The 19,904-nt window shown below is 42.4% G+C and overlaps 1 protein-coding gene across 8 annotated transcripts in view; it reads right to left on the bottom strand.

Annotated features, from left to right (window-relative positions):
* The window catches only part of LOC144089629 (dynactin subunit 1-like), a 46,708-nt gene extending 26,804 nt beyond the window's left edge, over nt 1-19,904 (bottom strand). For 2 of the 8 annotated variants that reach the window (XM_077620664.1, XM_077620667.1), the window contains exons 1-7: nt 19,709-19,904; nt 16,687-16,926; nt 15,222-15,300; nt 15,069-15,100; nt 12,617-12,637; nt 5,246-5,269; nt 1,651-1,773 (exon numbers count right to left, since the gene is read on the bottom strand). In XM_077620664.1, the coding sequence (XP_077476790.1) occupies nt 1,651-1,773; nt 5,246-5,269; nt 12,617-12,637; nt 15,069-15,100; nt 15,222-15,300; nt 16,687-16,926; nt 19,709-19,741 (552 nt within the window). In that variant the 5' untranslated portion in view covers nt 19,742-19,904. Of the gene's footprint in view, nt 1-1,650; nt 1,774-3,945; nt 3,964-5,245; nt 5,270-6,071; nt 6,958-12,616; nt 12,638-15,068; nt 15,101-15,221; nt 15,301-16,686; nt 16,927-19,708 lie in introns of those variants that run through there. The other 6 variants (XM_077620665.1, XM_077620666.1, XM_077620669.1 and 3 more) reach the window with 6 other exon arrangements.

The raw sequence follows: 19,904 nt of genomic DNA, 5'->3' as shown, positions 1-19,904 counted from the left end.
CGCAAGTTTCTCTAGCATATTCAATAATCCATTTTCAAGCTTTTCCAAAATTCACTCGTACCGGTACCGGTGGGTGTTTAGTTTATCCTTAACTTCTTTCGGCGTTTACGTGACGTGCGCAGAGCATGCTCTGGCTCTGCGGCTCTGCCTCCAATTGCAATTACATTACAGCGCCTTCTGTTTTCATCCAAAATTCCAAATTATTTTATAGCAAGTATTCGAATCTTAGTTTAGTATCCACACATCGTTTTAGTATACATTTTAAATACATTATTATTATTTATTTTTTTAAGTCAGCAAGAGAGACCACACATGGTTTAAGTAGTATAGTTTACTTTTTTTCAGCAAGAGAGAAGCTCGGGCCGACCCGAACCCGAAGTAATGATTGACAATTTCGGGTCGGGTCGGGTTCGGGCTCGGACTGAAGATCTTACCTCTACTGTACATTGGGGTTCACCCAGGTAGATGAGAGGGTAGCAACCCTCTGCAATCTGGTGGGGGGTCGGGACCTGACTGTTGTTTGTGCGTATGCACCAAATGGCAGCTCTTTTTGGAGTCCTTCAAAGGGGTGCTGGAGAATGCTCCTTCTGAGGCCTCTGTCGTTCTGCTGGGGGACTTCAATGCTCCTTTTGTTGACCCTTTGTTGCAAACTGCATACCATATTGAAGATTTTTTGAAGTAAGACCACGTTTTTCATCCTCATTGCCATCGATCATCATTTTAGGGGAAATCGAACTTCCAGCCATCTTGTCTGCCCAGAGAGCTCTATTTTGGGATAATAGCGACAGCGTCAGCACGGTGCCCACACTTAGGGGGAAATCTAACTTTCTCCCACTCGTCCGCGGCATCCAGGTGTCTTGTCCGCCCAGAGAGCTCTATTTTTGGATAAGGCCAACGGCGTCTGCCCGGCATTCACCAGCATTAATGGCATTGTCCTTCGCGTGGCCATTCTTCTTCTATGGTGGAATTTTTGTTAATCGGTGGATGGTTTTTTTTCTTCAGAGAAATTTTTCTTCTTTGGTGACATTTATCTTCTTCAGCACTGAGTTCAGTGGGCGATCCCCTATCTTCCGCTTACATGTTTCAGCGTGAATTTTGACAATTTTATGAACACTTTTGATTTGGATACTTAATATATAAAATACAGCGACAGTCAGAAGCCACGTATTTGTGAGGGATGACAGTAATAGGATACCAACTCCAGCACAAAAATTTAAAAAGAAAAATATCAGATATAGCTGTATTATAGCTTGTGTGTGGCGATGTGATGCATTCAATAGGATAAGGGTTGATGGGTACTTCACCCATGACTGTAAATAAGTGTCAATTAGGCTTTACTGCATTTATGTTGTGAATGAGGTGAGTGGCAAGTGAGCTAAGTCCAGAGAGGGCATTCAAGAGAAACACAGATTTTCGTAACTTGGAACAGTAATTCTGATATAAAGTCTTTCATAACCTAAGAATTTTGTATATAAAGGCATTCGTAAGTAGAGGTACCACAGTACCATTTATTTTTACTTTGAGTAAATTTTGTCAACAATGTTTTTACTTGAGTAAAATTTAATTGATGTGAGAGTAGATGTTTTGGTACTTTCTCCACCTTTGTTAAAATCCCATAGTAAGTGCCCAAGAGCGACGGAATAGCGATACCTTATTGGGCATGGGTGGCGCTAATGGCATCTGGGCGGGTGTGCTGGCCTCGCTGCTGCTCATCTCACCGGCCGAGCCAGATCCTTGTGCCTTCCCAATGGAGCCTGCCAGACGGTTCGACTCCTGAAGAAAAATAGCCTGACTCACACAAAAAACTTTCAAATGGCTTTTTGCGATGTCAAACATTCATTCATTCTCCGTACTGTTTATCTTTACAAGGGTACGGTGGGGGCTGGAGCCTATCCCAGCTAACTACAAGCACCAGGTGGGGGACACCCTGAAACGGTGGCCAGCCAATCGCATGGCACAAAGAGATGGACAACCATTCATGCTCACACTCATACCTAGGGGCAATCCTCGTGGTTTTGGGATGTAGGAGGAAACCAGAGTACCTGGAGAAAGCCCATTCAAGCCCAGGGAGTACATGTAAACTCCACACAAGAAGGTCTGAACCTGGGATTAAACCCTTGAGGCATCCATGTGCTCACACAGACTTAACAGTGACAAAAGTTGAAGCTTGTGAAACAAAAAGACTTCCAGTTCACACAAAAATGACTTTAATCTCATAATATTCATTCATTCATTTTTGGAACAATTTATCCTCAGAAGGGTCGCGGGGGGTGCTGGAGCTAATCCCAGCAGACTTCAGACAAGCGGCGGGGGACATCCTGAATCGGTGGCCAGCTGATCGCCGGGCACGAGGAGACGGACAACCATGCACAGTCACACTCACACCTAGGGGCAATTTAGTGTGTGGACCCTGCCTACCATGAAAATCCACACCCGGGGAGAACATGCAAACTCCACACAGAAGGATGCACCTGGATTTGAACCCAGGCCCCCAGAACTGTGAGGCCAACACGCTAACCACTCAGTTGCCGGGCCAGCCTTCTCATAATATTACGATTTGAATCTTGTAATAGTACAATCTATGATTTAATGTATGTCATATTTCGAATTTAATCTTGTAATAGTTACATTTCAGTCTCGCAATATTAAGATTTCTCTCTGAATATTACATTGTGTCACTTGTAATTTCCCGCAGCACACCTGGCCAACACTCACGACACACCATTGTGCCGAGCAACAGTGGTTGGGAAACACTGCACTGCACCATATGGTAGCTGACGTCAAACAATCTATTTCATTTATTTTAGATACTTTGGTGCCCCTTGTTGCTGTTGTTCTTTCGCCTGACTTCGGTGCTGTCAGCGTGGGATTGATTCCCACTCGCTGTCGGTGTGAATTTCAGTGCAAATGCTTGTCTGTCTCAATGTGTGCCTTACGACTGACTGGCAAGCAGTCTAAGCCTAAGGTGTAGTCTACCTTTGGCCTGAAGTCTGCTGGAATAGGCTCCAGTACGACGTGACCCTGACAAGAATAAGCGTTGGTGAAAATTGGATCAGATAAATGGATAAATTGGAATGAATTATACTCATCTTTAAGATCACAGTGCATCAGGATACAAAACACAAAATCTACTTCGCGGAATAACAGTCTTGGGGTACCGCATGGGTCAGTGCTAGGCCCACTCCTCTTCAGTCTTTACATAAATGATCTGCCAAACTGTTGTCCTTCAATTGTCATCTGCCAAAAGTATGCCGATGATGCTCTTCGTTATGTCCACGCGAAAGACAAAAAAAACATGCCGCACAGGAACTCACAGATGCAATGACAAGTGTGAATAACTGTCTTGAAAAATCCCAACTATACTTAAACATATCTAAGACTGTCTGTATGTACTTCTCAAAAAGAGTGACAAATAACAGTGACCCCAACGTTTTTGTCCCAGGAAAAACAATCAATGTAGTCCAAGAATTAAAATACCTAGGAATCACTCTTGACTCTGAACTTTTCTTTAAATGACAGATTAAAAAAACACGCAAAATAAAATTGAATTAAATTTGTCCAAGGGCGGCCTAGTGGTGAGAGTGGTTAGCTGGTCGGCCTCACAGCTCTGGGGTCCTGGGTTCAAGTCCATGTCGGTCCACTTGTTTGCATGTTCTCCCTGGGCCTGCGTGGGTTTCCTTCAGGTACTCCGGTTTCCTCCCACATTCCAAAAACATGCATGGTAGGATGATTGGGCACTCTAAATTGCCCCTAGGTATGAGTGTGAGTGTGCACGGTTGTCCATCTCCTTGTGCCCTGCGATCGGCTGGCCACCGCTTCAGGGAGTCCCCCGCCTCTGGCCCAAAGTCAGCTGGATTTGGCTCCAGCAACCCCCGCGACTCTGATGAGGATAAAGCGGTTCAGAAAATGAGTTGAGATGAGAGAGACTTTAAATACTGTACTCACAGTGAAAATAGTTCCTCTCTGCTTGATATAAATAAAAAAACTGTTAATCAGAGTTTCAGTCCGAGTCCGTTTTACTTCGTGGCCGGATGATTGGCTGAAAGACGTTTCGCCGACGGACGTTTGACAGAGGGACAGGTCGCCGAATGGACGTTCCACCGAACGGTCAATCAGCGAATCATCCGAGCACCTTTAACTTGTATAAACACAATAAAGGCATTCAATTCCATTCAAGTCCTCCTGCACAGTCCAGACCTTTCAGCGAGGTACAGCTTCACGTTCGAGATGTTTAATAACCAATCCTATGTGAGAGCTTTCCAGTTGCTCTTCTTGTTCTAATTTTCTAAAGCATGAGGACGGCCGACCTTGTAGATTAAGGGTTGTGGATGAAACATTCCCAAACATGATGATGATCCGCACTTTCAGTTCATCTTTGAATACTATTCTCTGCCAGTCTCATCCATGTTAAAAACTTGCTCTGGAAGATAACCAAGCATTCTCTTGAATTATGTGAGGGAATTATTCCTCGACGTACCGTTTCGCTGCATCTTGGTCTGCCGAGGAGGGCTCCCCATACAGCGAAACACTTTTCAAACAAGCCCTTGCATGCAATAAAACCATAAGGCTAACTCGCGGCACTGGAACTAGACTGAGGTTCATGTCCATTGCCTTTGTCAAGCGCTAAGCTATTTTGCAAGGACTTGCCTTTGGTTCTAATCATGTTGGTATCCAGAGCAATCTTCTCCCTATAGTCCGAGATACAGACCAATAGGGCATTTTCCATCTTAACGATTTTATTTCTTGTGGTTACCACCCACTTGGTGTCCTTGGAAAAGGATAATGCTGCTGTCATTGCTTCTTCCTTCTTCCTTTCTTCCTTCGTATGGTAGATTTATTAATGATGTGTTAGATGGCGCAGGATGCAAAGGAGGCATTTGAAATGGCGATTCAACATCCATACACTGCTGGCATAGGCTCGGCGTAGTCTTTGTGTGCACGATGCGAAAGTGGAAAAGGCAACACGACGTCCTTCTCGGCTATTTGAATCATTCGGCACGTCATTCTTCTACAGTGAAATTTTCATTTCTTCGGTGCCCTTAATTCTACTAATTTTCATCTCCTGTTTTCCGCTTGCGAGTCTCAGGGTGAATTTTGACATTTTTATGAACTTTTAAAAAATATTTAATATATAAAAAAAACATGATATACTGAAACCGGGAATGTTGAAGCTGTGAGGTGGTGAAGGATCACAGTAATGACTAGTGGTCTAGCTGTGTGTTTTCCAACTAAAACACTGGCTTACCTTGGGCCTTCTGGCCGATGTTGTCTGAGGAGGAGGATGAAGATGAAGGGTGGAAAGAGGGAGAGAGAGGAGGAAGGAAGGACACAAACAAGTAGGGTTAGTCATGGATGGTAAGATATTTTCTAGAACTCTATAAGGATCAATAGACGGAAAAGAAATTGAATATTGCACCACTTTCGCTGATCCATCAGGAACATGTTTCAGTTGCATTGATGGGGCTAGAAGTCCAATCCATTGAGACAGGAAGTGTCTGGCAGTGATCAAACAATCGGTGCCAGTCCCTTCTAGTCTCAATGTATTGGACTAGATTAGTTAAAAGCCGAAGAACTCATAGGTTTTGTTTTGTCCAATGTGGAAGTCAAGCTAACTGGGAAATATTGGACTATAATTTTCAAGTTATTGACATGTGCATTTGATCGGACAATAAACCATTTTTGAAAAATAATCTAGTATTTGTTTTTGTTATTATTGCATTGCTGACAGCGATCAAGGTTTAAATTATTAAAGTGAACTTTTTATCCCCTTGGAAAATATTTATTTGCTTCTGCTTGAGAGCAAACTTGAAGCAGGAATAAGAAGAAAATAACTTTGTATTTCTCTTTATCTCCTCAAACCAATCTCTTCTGACATAAAACTTCCCTCATCTTGCTCACTTACTTCTTACGCATGGGATGCTTTATTGGATTAGCGCAAGATCGAACATTGAGCGGAATTTAGTCCAAGCAAAATTAGAGCTGACAGCCTCTTAAGCAGCAACAGAGATAAACAAAAATAATTGGAAAAAAAAACCTGATACAAGCAAAATTAGGAATTCAAGACAACTCACTGGCAAACGCACGAGCATCGAGACCGACTGGTTTGTACCTTTCGAGGAGTTGGTGTCGCCCTCATCATATTTTCCAGAGAATACGGCACTAACGCAAAGGCAGGAAGATGGGAGACTATACAGACGGAGGGAAAAAGGTGAGGCGCAACTGTGCAAATGCGGTCCTATTTCCGGCGACTTAGCAACACTGTGACATCTGGCTACTTTGCTTCCGTTAACCTTCCTTGCGCTCCCGCATTACATCAACGCGCCCGCCCTCTATCCTCCCTACCGGTTTGTCGTGCTGACCATCACTAGATGGGGCGGTGCTGTGAAATGCTCAGGGCCCGAGGGTGATGCAAACAATGTATAAAAAAAACACACGCACACAAGAAGGGAGGGAGAGTGCAGAAATGAGCCGCGACATCACTGTTTCTTAGCAACCCCATTACCCCCCTGAATCATTGTCTGCCTTTGGAAGCTAAGCCAGATTTTGATGGTCAATGGTGGTCAATGGATGAATTGTATGGATTGTATCTCCCACATGCAGAACACGTGAAATTTAGCATGATAAATATTGAGATAAAAAAATTAACCAGAGTTGCTGAAAACACAAAATATGAGCAAACGCTTTGTTTTAAGTATGTTTTCTCATAGAGTATCCTCTATCTACACAAAACAAACTGAAGAACACAAATCAGTAAATTATTTTATTTAGTATCTTTATTATTTCTATTATGTAACTGGTAATAAATATTTTTTAAATTTAATGTTTTTTTAAATTTTTATTTTAAAATAGAGGAAAAAAAGTAAATATTCTGTTTTTATCTATATTCATTTGAAAAATAAACTAAAATAAAGAGAATAAAAACTGTTCATATTGGCCGATTTCTTTCTAGTTTACAAATAAAGCCCTGATTATATTTTTTCATTTATTCATTCATTTTCTGAACCGCTTTATCCCCACCAAGATCGCAAGGGGTGCTGGAGCCCAGATGACTTTGGGCCAGAGGGGGGGGGGGGGGGGGGGTTGGGACAACCATTCACGCTCACACTCATACCTAGGGGCAACGTAGAGTGTCCATTCAGCCTACCATGCATGTTTTTGGAATGTGGGAGGAAACCAGAATACCTGGACAAAACCCACACACGCCTAGGGAAAACATGCAAACTCAGGTGGACATCCTGGATTTGAACCCAGAGCTGTGAGGCCGACGTGCTAACCACTCAAGTCATCGGGCCACCTCCTGATTGTATTTGCTGTATATATTATTTTTGAAATAACCTACTGAGGATAAAGCAGTTTAGAAGATGAATGAATATTTGAAAACACAATATTTATAGTGGGCGGCCTGGCAGCTGAGTGGTTAGCCCATCGCCCTCACAGTGAGGGACCCGGGTTCAGATCCAGGTCAGTTCACCTGTGTGGAGTTTGCATGTTCTCTCCGGGCCTGCGTGGGTTTTCTCCGGGTACTCCGGTTTCCTCCCACATTCCAAAGACATGCATGGTAGGCTGATTGGACACTCTAAATTGCCCCTAAGTATGAGTGTGAATGGTTGTTTGTCTCCTTGTGCCGTGCAATCGGCCGGCCACCAATTCAGGGTGTCCCCCGCCTCTGGCCCGAAGTTAGCTGGGATAGGCGCCAGCACTCCCCGTGACCCAAGTGAGGATAAAGCGGTTCAGAAAATGAGATGAGATATTTATAGCACCAACTCAGGGTGTCCCCTGGAATAGGCTCCAGCAGCCCCCACAGCCAATGTTCCCTCTAAGCTGCGCGCGTGCGCAATTGCGCACTACTCTCGTCTTCTCTGCGCAGCAGCAATCATATGGCGCGCAGTAAAAAAAATAATAATTTAATTTTAAATTTTTATTTTTATTTTTTTAACCCTTTCCCCATGATGGCGCCGTTTAAGCGGCAGTAGCTCTGTCCACTCTTATGTTTTCGTGTTTTACAGCATGTTTTACATGAAAAATTAGAGGGAACATTGACATGCACCTGCTTGTGGCAGGTCTGATACTGGTGTGCCCCTAGCGAGCAATGATGATGTCGTGACCGGATGATTCGCCTAAAGACGTTTTGCCGACGGACGTTTGACAGACGGAAAGGTCGCCGAATGACCGTTCGTTCAAACAGCGTTTAATGATTAAATACAAATACTAGTATTTGTTAGTTTAATGATTAAATACAAATACTAGTATTTGTTAGTTTAATGATTAAATACAAATACTAGTATTTGTATTTAATCATTAAACGCTGTTTTCAGCTGGATTTGACCGAATTTGAGAGCATTTTGAGCCGTTTGGCGAATGGACGTTTTTTTGCCTCCATCACGACATCATCGCAACATTTTACCGAGGAATTCACTTCCCTGGGCTCGGTTCTAATGTCCAAAGAGCTCCAGTATTTGTATTTAATCGTTAAACGCTGTTTTCGGCTGGATTTGACCGAATTTGAGAGCATTTTGAGCCGTTTGGCGAATGGACGTTTATAGACGTTTTTTTGCCTCCATCGCGACATCATCGCAACATTTTACCGAGGAATTCACTTCCCTGGGCTCGGTTCTAATGTCCAAAGAGCTCCAGTATTTGTATTTAATCATTAAATGCTGTTTTAGGATGGATTTGACCCGATTGCTGTCATTTTACGGCTCGGTTCTGCTACATCTGCCCGCCCAAGAGTGCTTATTCCCAGGCTGACATTGATGGTAGACTAACATTGATTTTTACTATAATTTGGACAGCGCCGGCGGCGGGCCGGATTAAAAATCCTAACGGGCTGTATATGGCCCGCGGGCCGAGGTTGAAAAACTTTTACACACACGATCCGGGGGCGGGACGAGCGCGCGAATCCCGTTTCGGCGAATGAACGTTCGGTGGAACGTCCATTCGGCGACCTGCCCGTCTGCCAAACGTCCGTCAGCGAAACGTCTTTAGGCGAATCATCCGAGTACCGATGATGTCGCTCACACTGGTACTCAGTGCGCTCAGGGAGGTTGTCTTTCTGCCCAGACCAACGAAAAATTAGAGGGAACATTGCTCACAGCCCTCGTAAGGACAAGCGAGATGGAAAATCAATGAACGGATAAAATTGATAGTCCAACTATTCTCAGCATATAATTTTTGCTTCCAATGTACATTTAATGGTAAATGTCATATCATAGTTTACAAATGATGTGAATTATCTGTTACGTAACCAATGACAAAGATCATTAGTCATTAGACAACTACGTACACAATGGTTGATGGCAGCTTTAACAAACAAATACCTTTTGTCGAATTACTACACCATGCTTATTGCCAAATTCACATTGCACACAATAAATACCATGTATTAAGAAAACCAAAAGTGAAACAAAAATGAGTTTGTTGCATTTTCTATGAAATCATGATATTACATGAAGGACGGAAAATTAATTTTGCAACACTTTTGCCTGTTCAGCAGATGCAATCCTAGCTTCTTCCTTTGCTAGAAATTGTCCCAACATGAGTTTCACGATGCTGACTTCCTGGTATCTGTGTTGTTTTTACTGCTGCGGAAACTTGATCCGTCTTGAGTGCAGCACTTATCTTCTGACTGGGACTTGTTTAATATTTCAACAAAACATATTGGCCACGGGCATGTTCTCCCTTGTGTGGGTTTCCTCTGGGTACTTTGGTTTTCTCCCACATACGAAAAACATGCATGGTAGGCTTATTGGACACTAAATATGCAATAGAGAATATTGAAACATGGATAGTGGTAGTTTACTTTTTGGGGGATTTCGTAACTTGGATCTTTTTCATGTCTCTAGTCACTCATTTCTATGTAAAAAAAAAACTCGTAACCTGGATGGTAGGCTTATTGGACACTCTAAATTGCCCCTAGATATCTGTGTGAGTGTGCATGGTTGTCCGTCTCCTTATGCCCTGCGATCGGCTGGCTACCGATTCAGGGTGTCCCCGGCCTCTGGCCCAAAGTCAGCTGGGATTGGCTCCAGCACCCCCCACGATTCTAATGAGGATAAAGCGGTTGAGAAAACAAGATGAGACATTGGCCACGAGTGGCGGCCCGGTGTTTGAGTGGTTAGCGCGTCGGCCTCACAGTGGGGGACCTGGGTTCAAATCCAGGTCGTGTGGAGTTTTCATGTTCTCCCCCGGCCTGCGTGGGTTTTCTCCTCGTACTCCAATTTCCTACAACATTCCAAAAACATGCATAGTAGGCTTGTTGGACATTCTAAATTGCCCCAAGGTATAAGTGTGAGCATGAATGGTTGTCCGTCTCCTCGCCTCCTGCGATTGGCCACCGATTCAGGGTGTACCCCGCCTTCCGCCCAAAGTCTGCTGGGATAGGCTCTAGCCCCCCCCCACAACCTTTGTGAGGAGAAGCAGGTCAGAAAACTGATGTGACTAGGCTCCATAATAACAAGAATGTATCTGCATTTTTTAGTACTTAAATATTTTTTTTCTCATGGTACTGTGGGGTAGTTTCAATACTCTTAGCCAATGTCCTCATAATTCTAAGAGTGCACATGGATGTAGTGATCGACTGAAATATCGGCCCGATATATGGCAATTTCATGTATGTCGGTATCGGCCCTTTTTTAAATGTCTAACTCCCTAACTCTTAAGAAATATATGTAAAGCTGGCTTATGAATATATTTATATTAATACACAGTGCCTTGCTTTTTTTAACCTTCCACCACATTTCAGGCTTCAAACAAAGATATAAAATAAAAAAATATTGAAGAATCAACAACGAGTGGGACACAATTGTGAAGTTTAACTAAATTTATTGGATATGTTAAACTTTTTTAACAAATAAAAACCTGAAAAGTGGGGTGTGCAATTTTATTCGCCCCCTTGGATTACTACTTGTAGCACCACCTTTTGCTGCAATTACACCTGCAAGTCGTTTGGGGTATGTTGACTATCAGTTTTGCACATCGAGAGACTTAAATTCGTCCTTCCAAAAAGGGTTTGTGAACAGCAGGATCCTCAATTGGGTTCAGGTCTGGACTTTGAACTGGCCATTCTAACACCTGGAAAGGTTTAGATGTGAACCATTCCATTGTAAATTTGGCTTTATGTTTGGGATCATTGACCTATTGGAAGATAAATCTCAGCCCAAGTCTCAGGTCTTTTGCTGACTGTCTCTGAGGTGGCTTTGACAAACCTTTATGGATATCTTTGAGAAATGGCTTTCTGCTTGCCACACTTCCATCCAGGCAGTGTACGACTGATTGTTGTCCTATGGACAGACTCCCCCACCTCAGCTTTAGATCTCTGCAGTTCATCCAGAGTGACCATCTCTGATTAGGCTTATCCTTGTTCAAGGTGAAAGTTTAGAGTGATGGATGGGTCACAGTAGATTTGCAGTGGTCTGAACTCCTTCCATTTCAATATGACCTTGAACCCTGCTTGCACGTTACTCCTTGAGACTTTTAAAGCTTGGGAAATCTTTTTGTATCCAAACTTGCCTTTAAACTTCTCCACAACAGAACTCGGCTGGTGTGTTCCTTGATCTTCATGATGCTCTCTGCACTTAATGAGAACCCTCAGACTATCACAGAGCAGATGGATTTTCAGTCAACATTGGACCATTCAGAGATCCTCACTGAACTATTGCACACCACACGTTTCCATTTTTATTTATAATCCTTATAAAGCGTGATTTAAGGGTGTGTGATAGTGTGTGTGTGTGTGTGTATGTTAAGATTCTTTCGCTACGTTTGTCCAAACCGTGCAACGTAGATAGTTGAAATTGTTCATGGTTGCCAGAAATGGCTGTCTGATCCTAATAGACGTGATTGCATTTCTTCACCTTCTCTATGTGTGTAAGCTCAATCTTTTATTTGTTAAACACCCATTTTGCAAAACGGAATTCTTTTTTTTAATAGCGCCATAATTGTCTTTTGGTTCTAAACAAGCAGGGGGGCCCGGGCTTGTTTGTTATTAAAGTATAAAATATCCAATAGATGTTGTTCCACGTCACGATTGTGTCCCACTTATTGTTGATTCTTGACAAAAATTTGAATTTCATATCTTTATGTTTGAAGGCTTAAATGTGGACAAAGGTTCAAAAGCTCAAGAGGGCCGAATATTTTTGCCAATATATTCTCATCCTCATCTAACTAATAATAAGCAGTATTGGTCACGAAAGACCCATATCGGTCGATCACTATCTGTATGCCTTTGTTTTTATCTAAATTAACTTATTTTAGGTTATCTTTCAAGTACGTCCCTCTAAACCCCTTGACAGGGGTGGAATTTAGGGCAGTTCTGGGAGTACGGCTGCACATGGTTCGGTGCATTTCATTCTAGTAGATGCACATGATTTACTTTTGCTGGCCACTCAAAATAATGTGGGGGCCGTGAGACAACCGTGATATACAGCACAACAAGTTCTGTAAAACTGCAGAAATAAATAAAAAATATAAGTAAGCTATGAAGCAAAGTCAAGCAAAAGTAAACAGCCCAGAGGTGACGGTGTGGTTACTTGACAAAAGCGGCAGGTGCAGCCTCTTCCTGTCTATTTTTGCCATGACGGTTTTGAAGGTAGAGTGAAGCCGGGGAAACATGTCGCACCTTTTTGGTCTTGACTGCCCGCTGCGTGGGGGAAGGAAATCAGGAAAGGAAGAAGCGCAGGCAAGCCCGTCATAGGTAATCACAGACAAGCATTACGAGTGGCTTTAACACATAAATAAACGCTAACAATTCAGCTAATAATATTCAACCAAATGCATCTCTAAAATCATTTTGAACATTCTCATAGAAATCGAATTTTGTTCATCTGTGCTCTGTTAACCATTTATTCAGCCTACATTGGACATCGATGTGTCCAGAAATGCATACACACAGACAAAATTCAGTATACTGTATTCCCTTGAGTTATGCAGATCATGTACAGCAGACATGGCCGCGATAATCGAAAAACCGTGAAGTAGAATCACAGTATTATTTCTACCACACGTGCATGTTTCAATAGAATGTACAGTCATACCTCTACTCACGAATTCCTCTAGGTACGAAATTTTCAGGTTACGAAAGCTTTATATATGCAAATGAGTGCCTCGACATACGAAAAAGATCCAAGTTACGAAATCCCCCAAAAAGTAAATGCATTTCTTTATCCGTTATTTTATTTTAAAAAAATTGTCGCAGATGCGTTGATTCTCACTTTAGAACCTCGCTACACACTACTGGGCTGTCATTGGCTGTCTCACGACAACCACTATCCATGTTTCAAGATTCTCTCTTACATACCTGTCAACCTCGTCTAAATGTTCTCCTTGTTAATGATTGCAATTCCCCTTATTACGCGATAAAAACCCTACAATGCAACGCATTACATAATTTACAAACACACACATCGGGCAGATAAGGCACATGTTCATTCATTCATTCATTTTCTGAACCGCTTTATCCTCACTATAAAATTCTAAAATGTAAGTGGACAGCTTTCTGACGCGGTCAGGTCAAAGGGTGCGTGTGAGCATATCATGTCCTGTCCACCTCGGCTAAATGCTCCCTTTATTAATGATTGCAATTCCCCTTGTTAAGCGGTTAAAAAAAAATAGAAATGCAAAGCGGCACATATTTACACACAGGACACATTTACCCACATAGGGCACGTAAAAGTATAAAAGTGGACGGCTTTCTGACGCAATTGGGACAAAGGGGAATGCTTGTGCGTATATCATGCCCTGTCCACCTCGGCTAAATGCCCCCCTTATTGATGATTGCAATTCCTCTTATTAAGTGATAAAAACCGTACAAATGCAACGTTGAACGTATTTTAACACACACACATAGGGCACACGCAAAAGTCTAAAATGTACTACAAAGTGGGCGGCTTTCGGACGCCGTCGGCTCATAGGGAAATGGGCGTGCGCATATCATGCTTCAACATGAATAGATTTTGTATGCCTGTTATTCATTTTAAGATATTAGTAAATCCTTTTATTATAAATTTCTCTCATTTTTGTGTGTTTCACCCATCTCTCATACAAAATAGGGACACTTTGACCAATTTTAAAGTGTTTAGTTGGTAGTTGTGTGAGGACCGTGGAACGAATTAGAGAATTTCCATATAAAGTACTGCTCTACTTATGAAATTTTTAAGTTATGAAAAAAGTTCTGGAACCAATTAATTTTGTAACTAGAGGTACGACTGTATATATGATAAATACTTTAAGTACTGTACTCACCTCTGACAATAGCTCTTCTCTGCTAAATCTTAATTTAAAAAAATGAAGATGAGAGACCTGTGCAGTATGATTAAGGTGGATTGAAAATGATGATTTGAGAGCTTTATTCCAAGTCAGGCTCATGGGCATCCAGTCCGCCCAGAGCGCTCTATTCTTGGATAAGGATGATGGCATCTGCCGTATGGTCGCCCAAAGCTCATACTTTTAAACATTTCTGTGAAAATCCACCCTAAGCTCCACTACCTAGCTGCTTCTTGTCCACTCAGAGAACTCTATTTTCAGATAAGAGCGACAGGGTCCGCCGTAAAGTTGCCCAGACCTCGTACTTTTCGAAAAATCCACCCTCACCAAGGCTCCCGGCCATCCAGTCTGCCCAGAGCGGATCAGATAAGGGCAACTGATGTAAGGTTGCCTGGACGTCGCACTTTTGTAAAAAATCCAACCTCATCAAAGCTCCCACTCGTTCAGTCCGACCAGAGTGCTCTATTTTCGGATAAGAGCGACAGTGTCCATTCAGTGACCGCCATTCTTCTTCTTCAGCGCTGAGTTGAGTGGTGGTACCATGTCTTCTGCTTCCGAGTTTCAGCGTGAATTATGACATATTTATGAACATTTCTAATCTGAGTACTTAGTATAAAATAGTGCTATAGACTGAAGCCGTGAATGTTGAAGCCGTGAAGTGGTGAAAGATGACAGTATTAAGGAATGTCATCATGTCTGGTTTGAGATAATATGCCGTCATCTGCTGGCCACTCTATAATATTCAATTAGTTCTTATCTTAAAAATAAACAACTCTACTGACTAGTCAGATGTAAGGGTTTACACTTACCAGCTTGGTCGATTTGGGTGTGTCCAGGTTGTCTGCAGAGATAGAGAAAGGAACAAGGATGTTCATGATTCTGGGGCAAACAATACACCTACAACGTAACCACGTGGACAGTTATGTCATAATTGGCTGGCAGAATGAGGAGGCTTTTTTTACCTCGCTTGGCCACCTTGGTTAGGCCGAGCTCGGGGTTCTCTGGAGATGGAGTGTCCCCGCTGTCTTCTACAACTTGGAGCTCGAACAAAAACCAACAATGAATTGTTTTTTTACATTATACTTGATTTTTTTTTAAATTATTTTCATTAAGTTGAAATAAAAATACAGATGTTAATTTAAAATGGGATTTTTACTTTAAGTAGAAATTGACAAGTCATTCTTCAGTCATTTTCTGAACCGCTTTACCCTCACTACGGTCGCGGGGAGTGCTGGAGCCTAGCCCAGCTGACTTCGGGCCAGAGGCGGGGGACAACCTTAATCGGTGGCCAGCCGATTGCAGGGCATGAGGAGACGGACAACCATTCAAGCTCACACTCATACGTAGGGTCAATTTAGAGTGTCCAGTCCGCCTACCATGTGTGTTTTTTTTGGAATGTGGGAGGAAAGCTGAGTACCCGGAGAAAACCTACGCAGGCCCAGAGAGAACAGACAAACTTCACACAGGTGGACCGACCTGAATTTGAAGCCAGGACCTCAGAGCTGTGAGGCCGACGTGCTATCGACTCAAGCCCGTCGGACCGGCCACACCCACGCCTCGCCACTGGCTGGTGCGGACGCCCACCGGACCGGCCACTCTCACGCCTCCTCACGGCCCGGCGCGGACGCCCGCCGGACCGGCTACACCCATGCCTTGTCACTGGCCGGCGCGGACACCCGCCGGACCGGCCACTGCCACATCTTGTCACGGGCCGGCGTGTTTTGTTTTGTCTATTCAAACCCCACTGATTTTTGTCATTTGTCAGATCTTCTGCTTCACTTCCTTTGCCATGTGTCTGCGTTACCTCTTTTCTAGATTGCCCGTGTTTTCCCTAGTCTGGTTTGGTTTTGTGATTTGATTTCTAAGTCTTTGTTATTTTCTAAGATCCTGTTATTAAAGTTTTGGTATGAGCACTACTTCCCTCGTCCTCGCCTGCTTCACCAGGGATTGGGTCCTATTCCTCGTATCTTCACCCCGACGTCTCCCCAAAGATGTAACATCTAAGTTCATTTAAGTTAAATTTATAGTTGTTACGAGCGCATCCGTCATGTGACTCTCTCTCTCTCTCCCCATCCACAACTCCCTGTGGTATAAAATAATGCCACATTTTATTATTAAACATCATAACCACTCACTATTTGTTACTCTGTTTGTAGATGGTGAATTACAACCAATAAAAGTTTTTCCATTGAAAAATCCTGTTTTTTGGTGTGTTTTTTCAGAGGGTGGGAACGAATTAATTTGTATTTAGTTAATTTCTATGGGAAATGTTCATTTAAGATACGAGTAAATCGACATACAAGCTCAGTCCCGGAACGCATTAAGCTTGTATCTCAAGGTACCACTGTGTTAGAAAAATACTGTCACTTTAATATAACAATGTAGTTATTCATATTTTTTCATAACAATAACGTTTTTTATAAGTACCTGCGACTGTCGGACAAAAATGCCATGGCTGTTCCGGCAGGTGAAGTAGCGCTTTCCTTGCACAGTGCCATCGTTCTTGCCTTTAGCTTCGTCCAGGATGACGCCCACCCACTTGCCTGATGCAAAGAGGGTTGCTCCCACAAAGGCCACCGTACCATGCTGACCTTTGCCGATCACCTCCACTGGGGAGCCCACTTTGGGCACCCGCCCACCACCACCATCAGAGCTCATTCTGCCTGTCTGAAATGAAACGGCAAGTGCAACCAACAGATTATTCATTCGTTCATCTTCCGTACCACGCATCCTCGTAAAGGTTGCTGGGGTTTCTGGAGGGAATCCCAGCTGACTTTGGGCAAATGGCAGACTACACCCTAGACTGGTTGGCAGTCAGCCGTAGGGCACGACCATTCACACTCAGAATCATAGTGCCACCAGCGGGAATGGAGGCCCACCTGCCTGCACCGGAGTCAGGCGAGTGGCCCTTTAAACCAGGGTTGTCAAACTCTTTTTTTTTCGCGGGCCACGTTGGAGTTTTGATTTCATCTGGAGGGCTGTTATGTCTTCCAACTAGGCTGCCAAAATTAATTCATCAATGAATTGACAGCTTTTCCGATGATTCTGATCAAAAGATCAATTTTGGACATTCAAATCATAATACAAATCTTCTGAAATCATTGATTTAAAAAGGGTAAACACAGGAAATATTTGCTGTACATCTATAATTTTAATTTTAATTTGATCATAAAACTTTGTCAGGCCGTGCAAAATGATGCGGCAGGCCAGATTTGGCCCACGGGCCGCCATTTTGACACCTGTTTTTTACACCATTAGGCGGTTCCAACCGGTTACTAGCAAAACAAATTATGGCTGCATTTGACAGCATGAGACTTCCAAACTTTATGATCTGGGAGGGATCGCCACGATCGAATTATAAAAGTCAGCAAGAATATATTTTAAAAAACAAAAACAAAATAATAATTCTGTAAAAAAATTAATCAAACATTTTTTTAAATAAAATAAAACTAATTGAAAAAGTAATACAAATAACTAAATACATATTAAAAGGCATTTTTCAATATGAAACATAAACAAGATAATTTTCAAATACAAAAATATATATTATACATTCATTTTCGGAACCGCTTATCCTCACAAGGGTCAAGGGGGTGCTGGAACCTATCCCAGCTAACTACGGGCACCAGGCGGTGGACACCCTGAATTGGTGGCCAGCCAATCCCAGGGCACAAGGAGAGGAGTAGGGCAATTTAGTGTGTCCAATCAGCCTACCATGCACGTGTTTTGGAATGTGGGAGGAAACAGGAGTACCCGGACAAAACCCACGCAGGCCCGGGGAGAACATGCAAACTTCACACAGTTGGACCAACCTGGATTTGAACCCAGAACCCCAGAGCTGACATGCTAACCACTCATTCAATATCTCATCTCATTTTCTGAACCGCTTTATCCTCATTAGGGGTGCAGGGGGTGCTGGAGCCAATCCCAGCTGACTCCAGTCCTCACACAGCCTAACCTGCATGTTTTTGGGACGTGGGAGGAAACTGGAGTAGCTGTAGAAAACCCACACAAGCCCGGAAAGAACATGCAAACTCCACACAGTGAGGACCAACCTGGGATCGAACCCTTTACCCCAGGACTGTGAGGCCGACGCACTAACCACTCGTCCGTCAGATCGCCTTATATATTATTGCATTGGAAAATATATTTCGTATGTATTTAAATAGATTTAAAAAATAAACAGACATGAATTTGAAAGAAATATAAAATAAAATTCAAACGATTTGAATTCATTAATCATTTAAAAAACAAATGTTTTTAAGTCCCTCATTATTGATTCATTATCTTGCCTTGAGTCAAAATGGAATGGAAATTGACTATCAATGGCACTCATCTCATTTTTTGAACCGCTTTATCGTCACTAAGGTCGCGGGGAGGGACTGGAGTCTATCCCAGCTGACTTCGGGCCAGGGGCGGGGGATACCACCCTGAATTGGTGGCCAGCCAATCGCTGGGCAATCAATGGCACTGAAACATGATAATTCACTGTCAGAGTCTGTCTATGACATCACGGTCCTACTGGCTTCCAATCTGGGATGCCGCCCAGTTGGGAAATGGTGACTCAGCACTTTTCTCTAACCCTCCTGACTTTCCCTCAAAAACAAATAGCGCTACGCTGCTGCACAATAACACTAGGTTGACAAAAACTGTCTTGAAATTTTTTGTAATTAGACAATAATATAACTATTTTTGAGACATTGTTGCGCTAATAATTTGGTGCTAATGATTGTGCAGATTCTCTTTTTTGTTTTCTTTTTTCTGTTTTAATTAATTCCAAAATTGTTTTTCATTTCTAATCAAATATTTTATTTAAAATAATTATTACTATAAAATACATCAATACCAAATCAATATCAAATACATCAATAAATACTGAAAAATTCCCTGAATTTACTACATAGAGCTGACACATGGCTGCCAGACACCCACAATAAATAAATAAACCACATTACGCAAATGAATTGAATGCTGTAATTGTCATTATACAAGTATCACTAGACTAGACTACGAATACGTATATACACACACGCACACACACGCGTACATTAATTGTCTAATATTTTGAAGATTGGTTAATCATTTACAGATACTTTTTCTACCTCAAAATTGCAGCTCCTTACTGACTTTTTTGACTTGAAAATTGGGCTTCCTAAAGTAATTTTTATTCTTATTTTGTATTATGAGATGTATTTAAAAATTGTAAAATCTTTATCTCTATTCATTTTTATAAAAGAAAATTGAAATGAATCAAACATGCTTAAATGTTAGGGCCAGAATATGAGTAAAACAGTAAAATAACATGCCATTTAGTATGTATGAACTAATGAATTGACTCATGGCAAAAATAATCAGTGAGTAAGCCTATCTCTAGCTGGTGTTAAAAAAGCTATGAGCAAAATGGGACATAAAACAGCCAGGGCTGTTAAAACGTATGTCGCCAACTCACCCGTCCGAGTGCATCCCTCCTGCTCTGCGTCATGTTGACAAACAAGCAAGTCCACTACGAACCCTACAAAGTAGCAAAATACTACGCCACTTTAGCTTCACGCCTGCACCTGCGATGTAAATGTAGAGGCTAAAAGCACTGCATCACTGTGTGGTGCGTATGTGTCTGCGCGAGAGAGACAGGATGAACAATGGTC

This window comes from Stigmatopora argus, chromosome 15 (assembly GCF_051989625.1).
Source record: "Stigmatopora argus isolate UIUO_Sarg chromosome 15, RoL_Sarg_1.0, whole genome shotgun sequence".
NCBI lineage: Eukaryota > Metazoa > Chordata > Actinopteri > Syngnathiformes > Syngnathidae > Stigmatopora > Stigmatopora argus.
The sequence above is the reverse complement of the archived record's forward strand: the minus strand, read 5'-3'. Positions and strand labels throughout refer to the sequence as shown.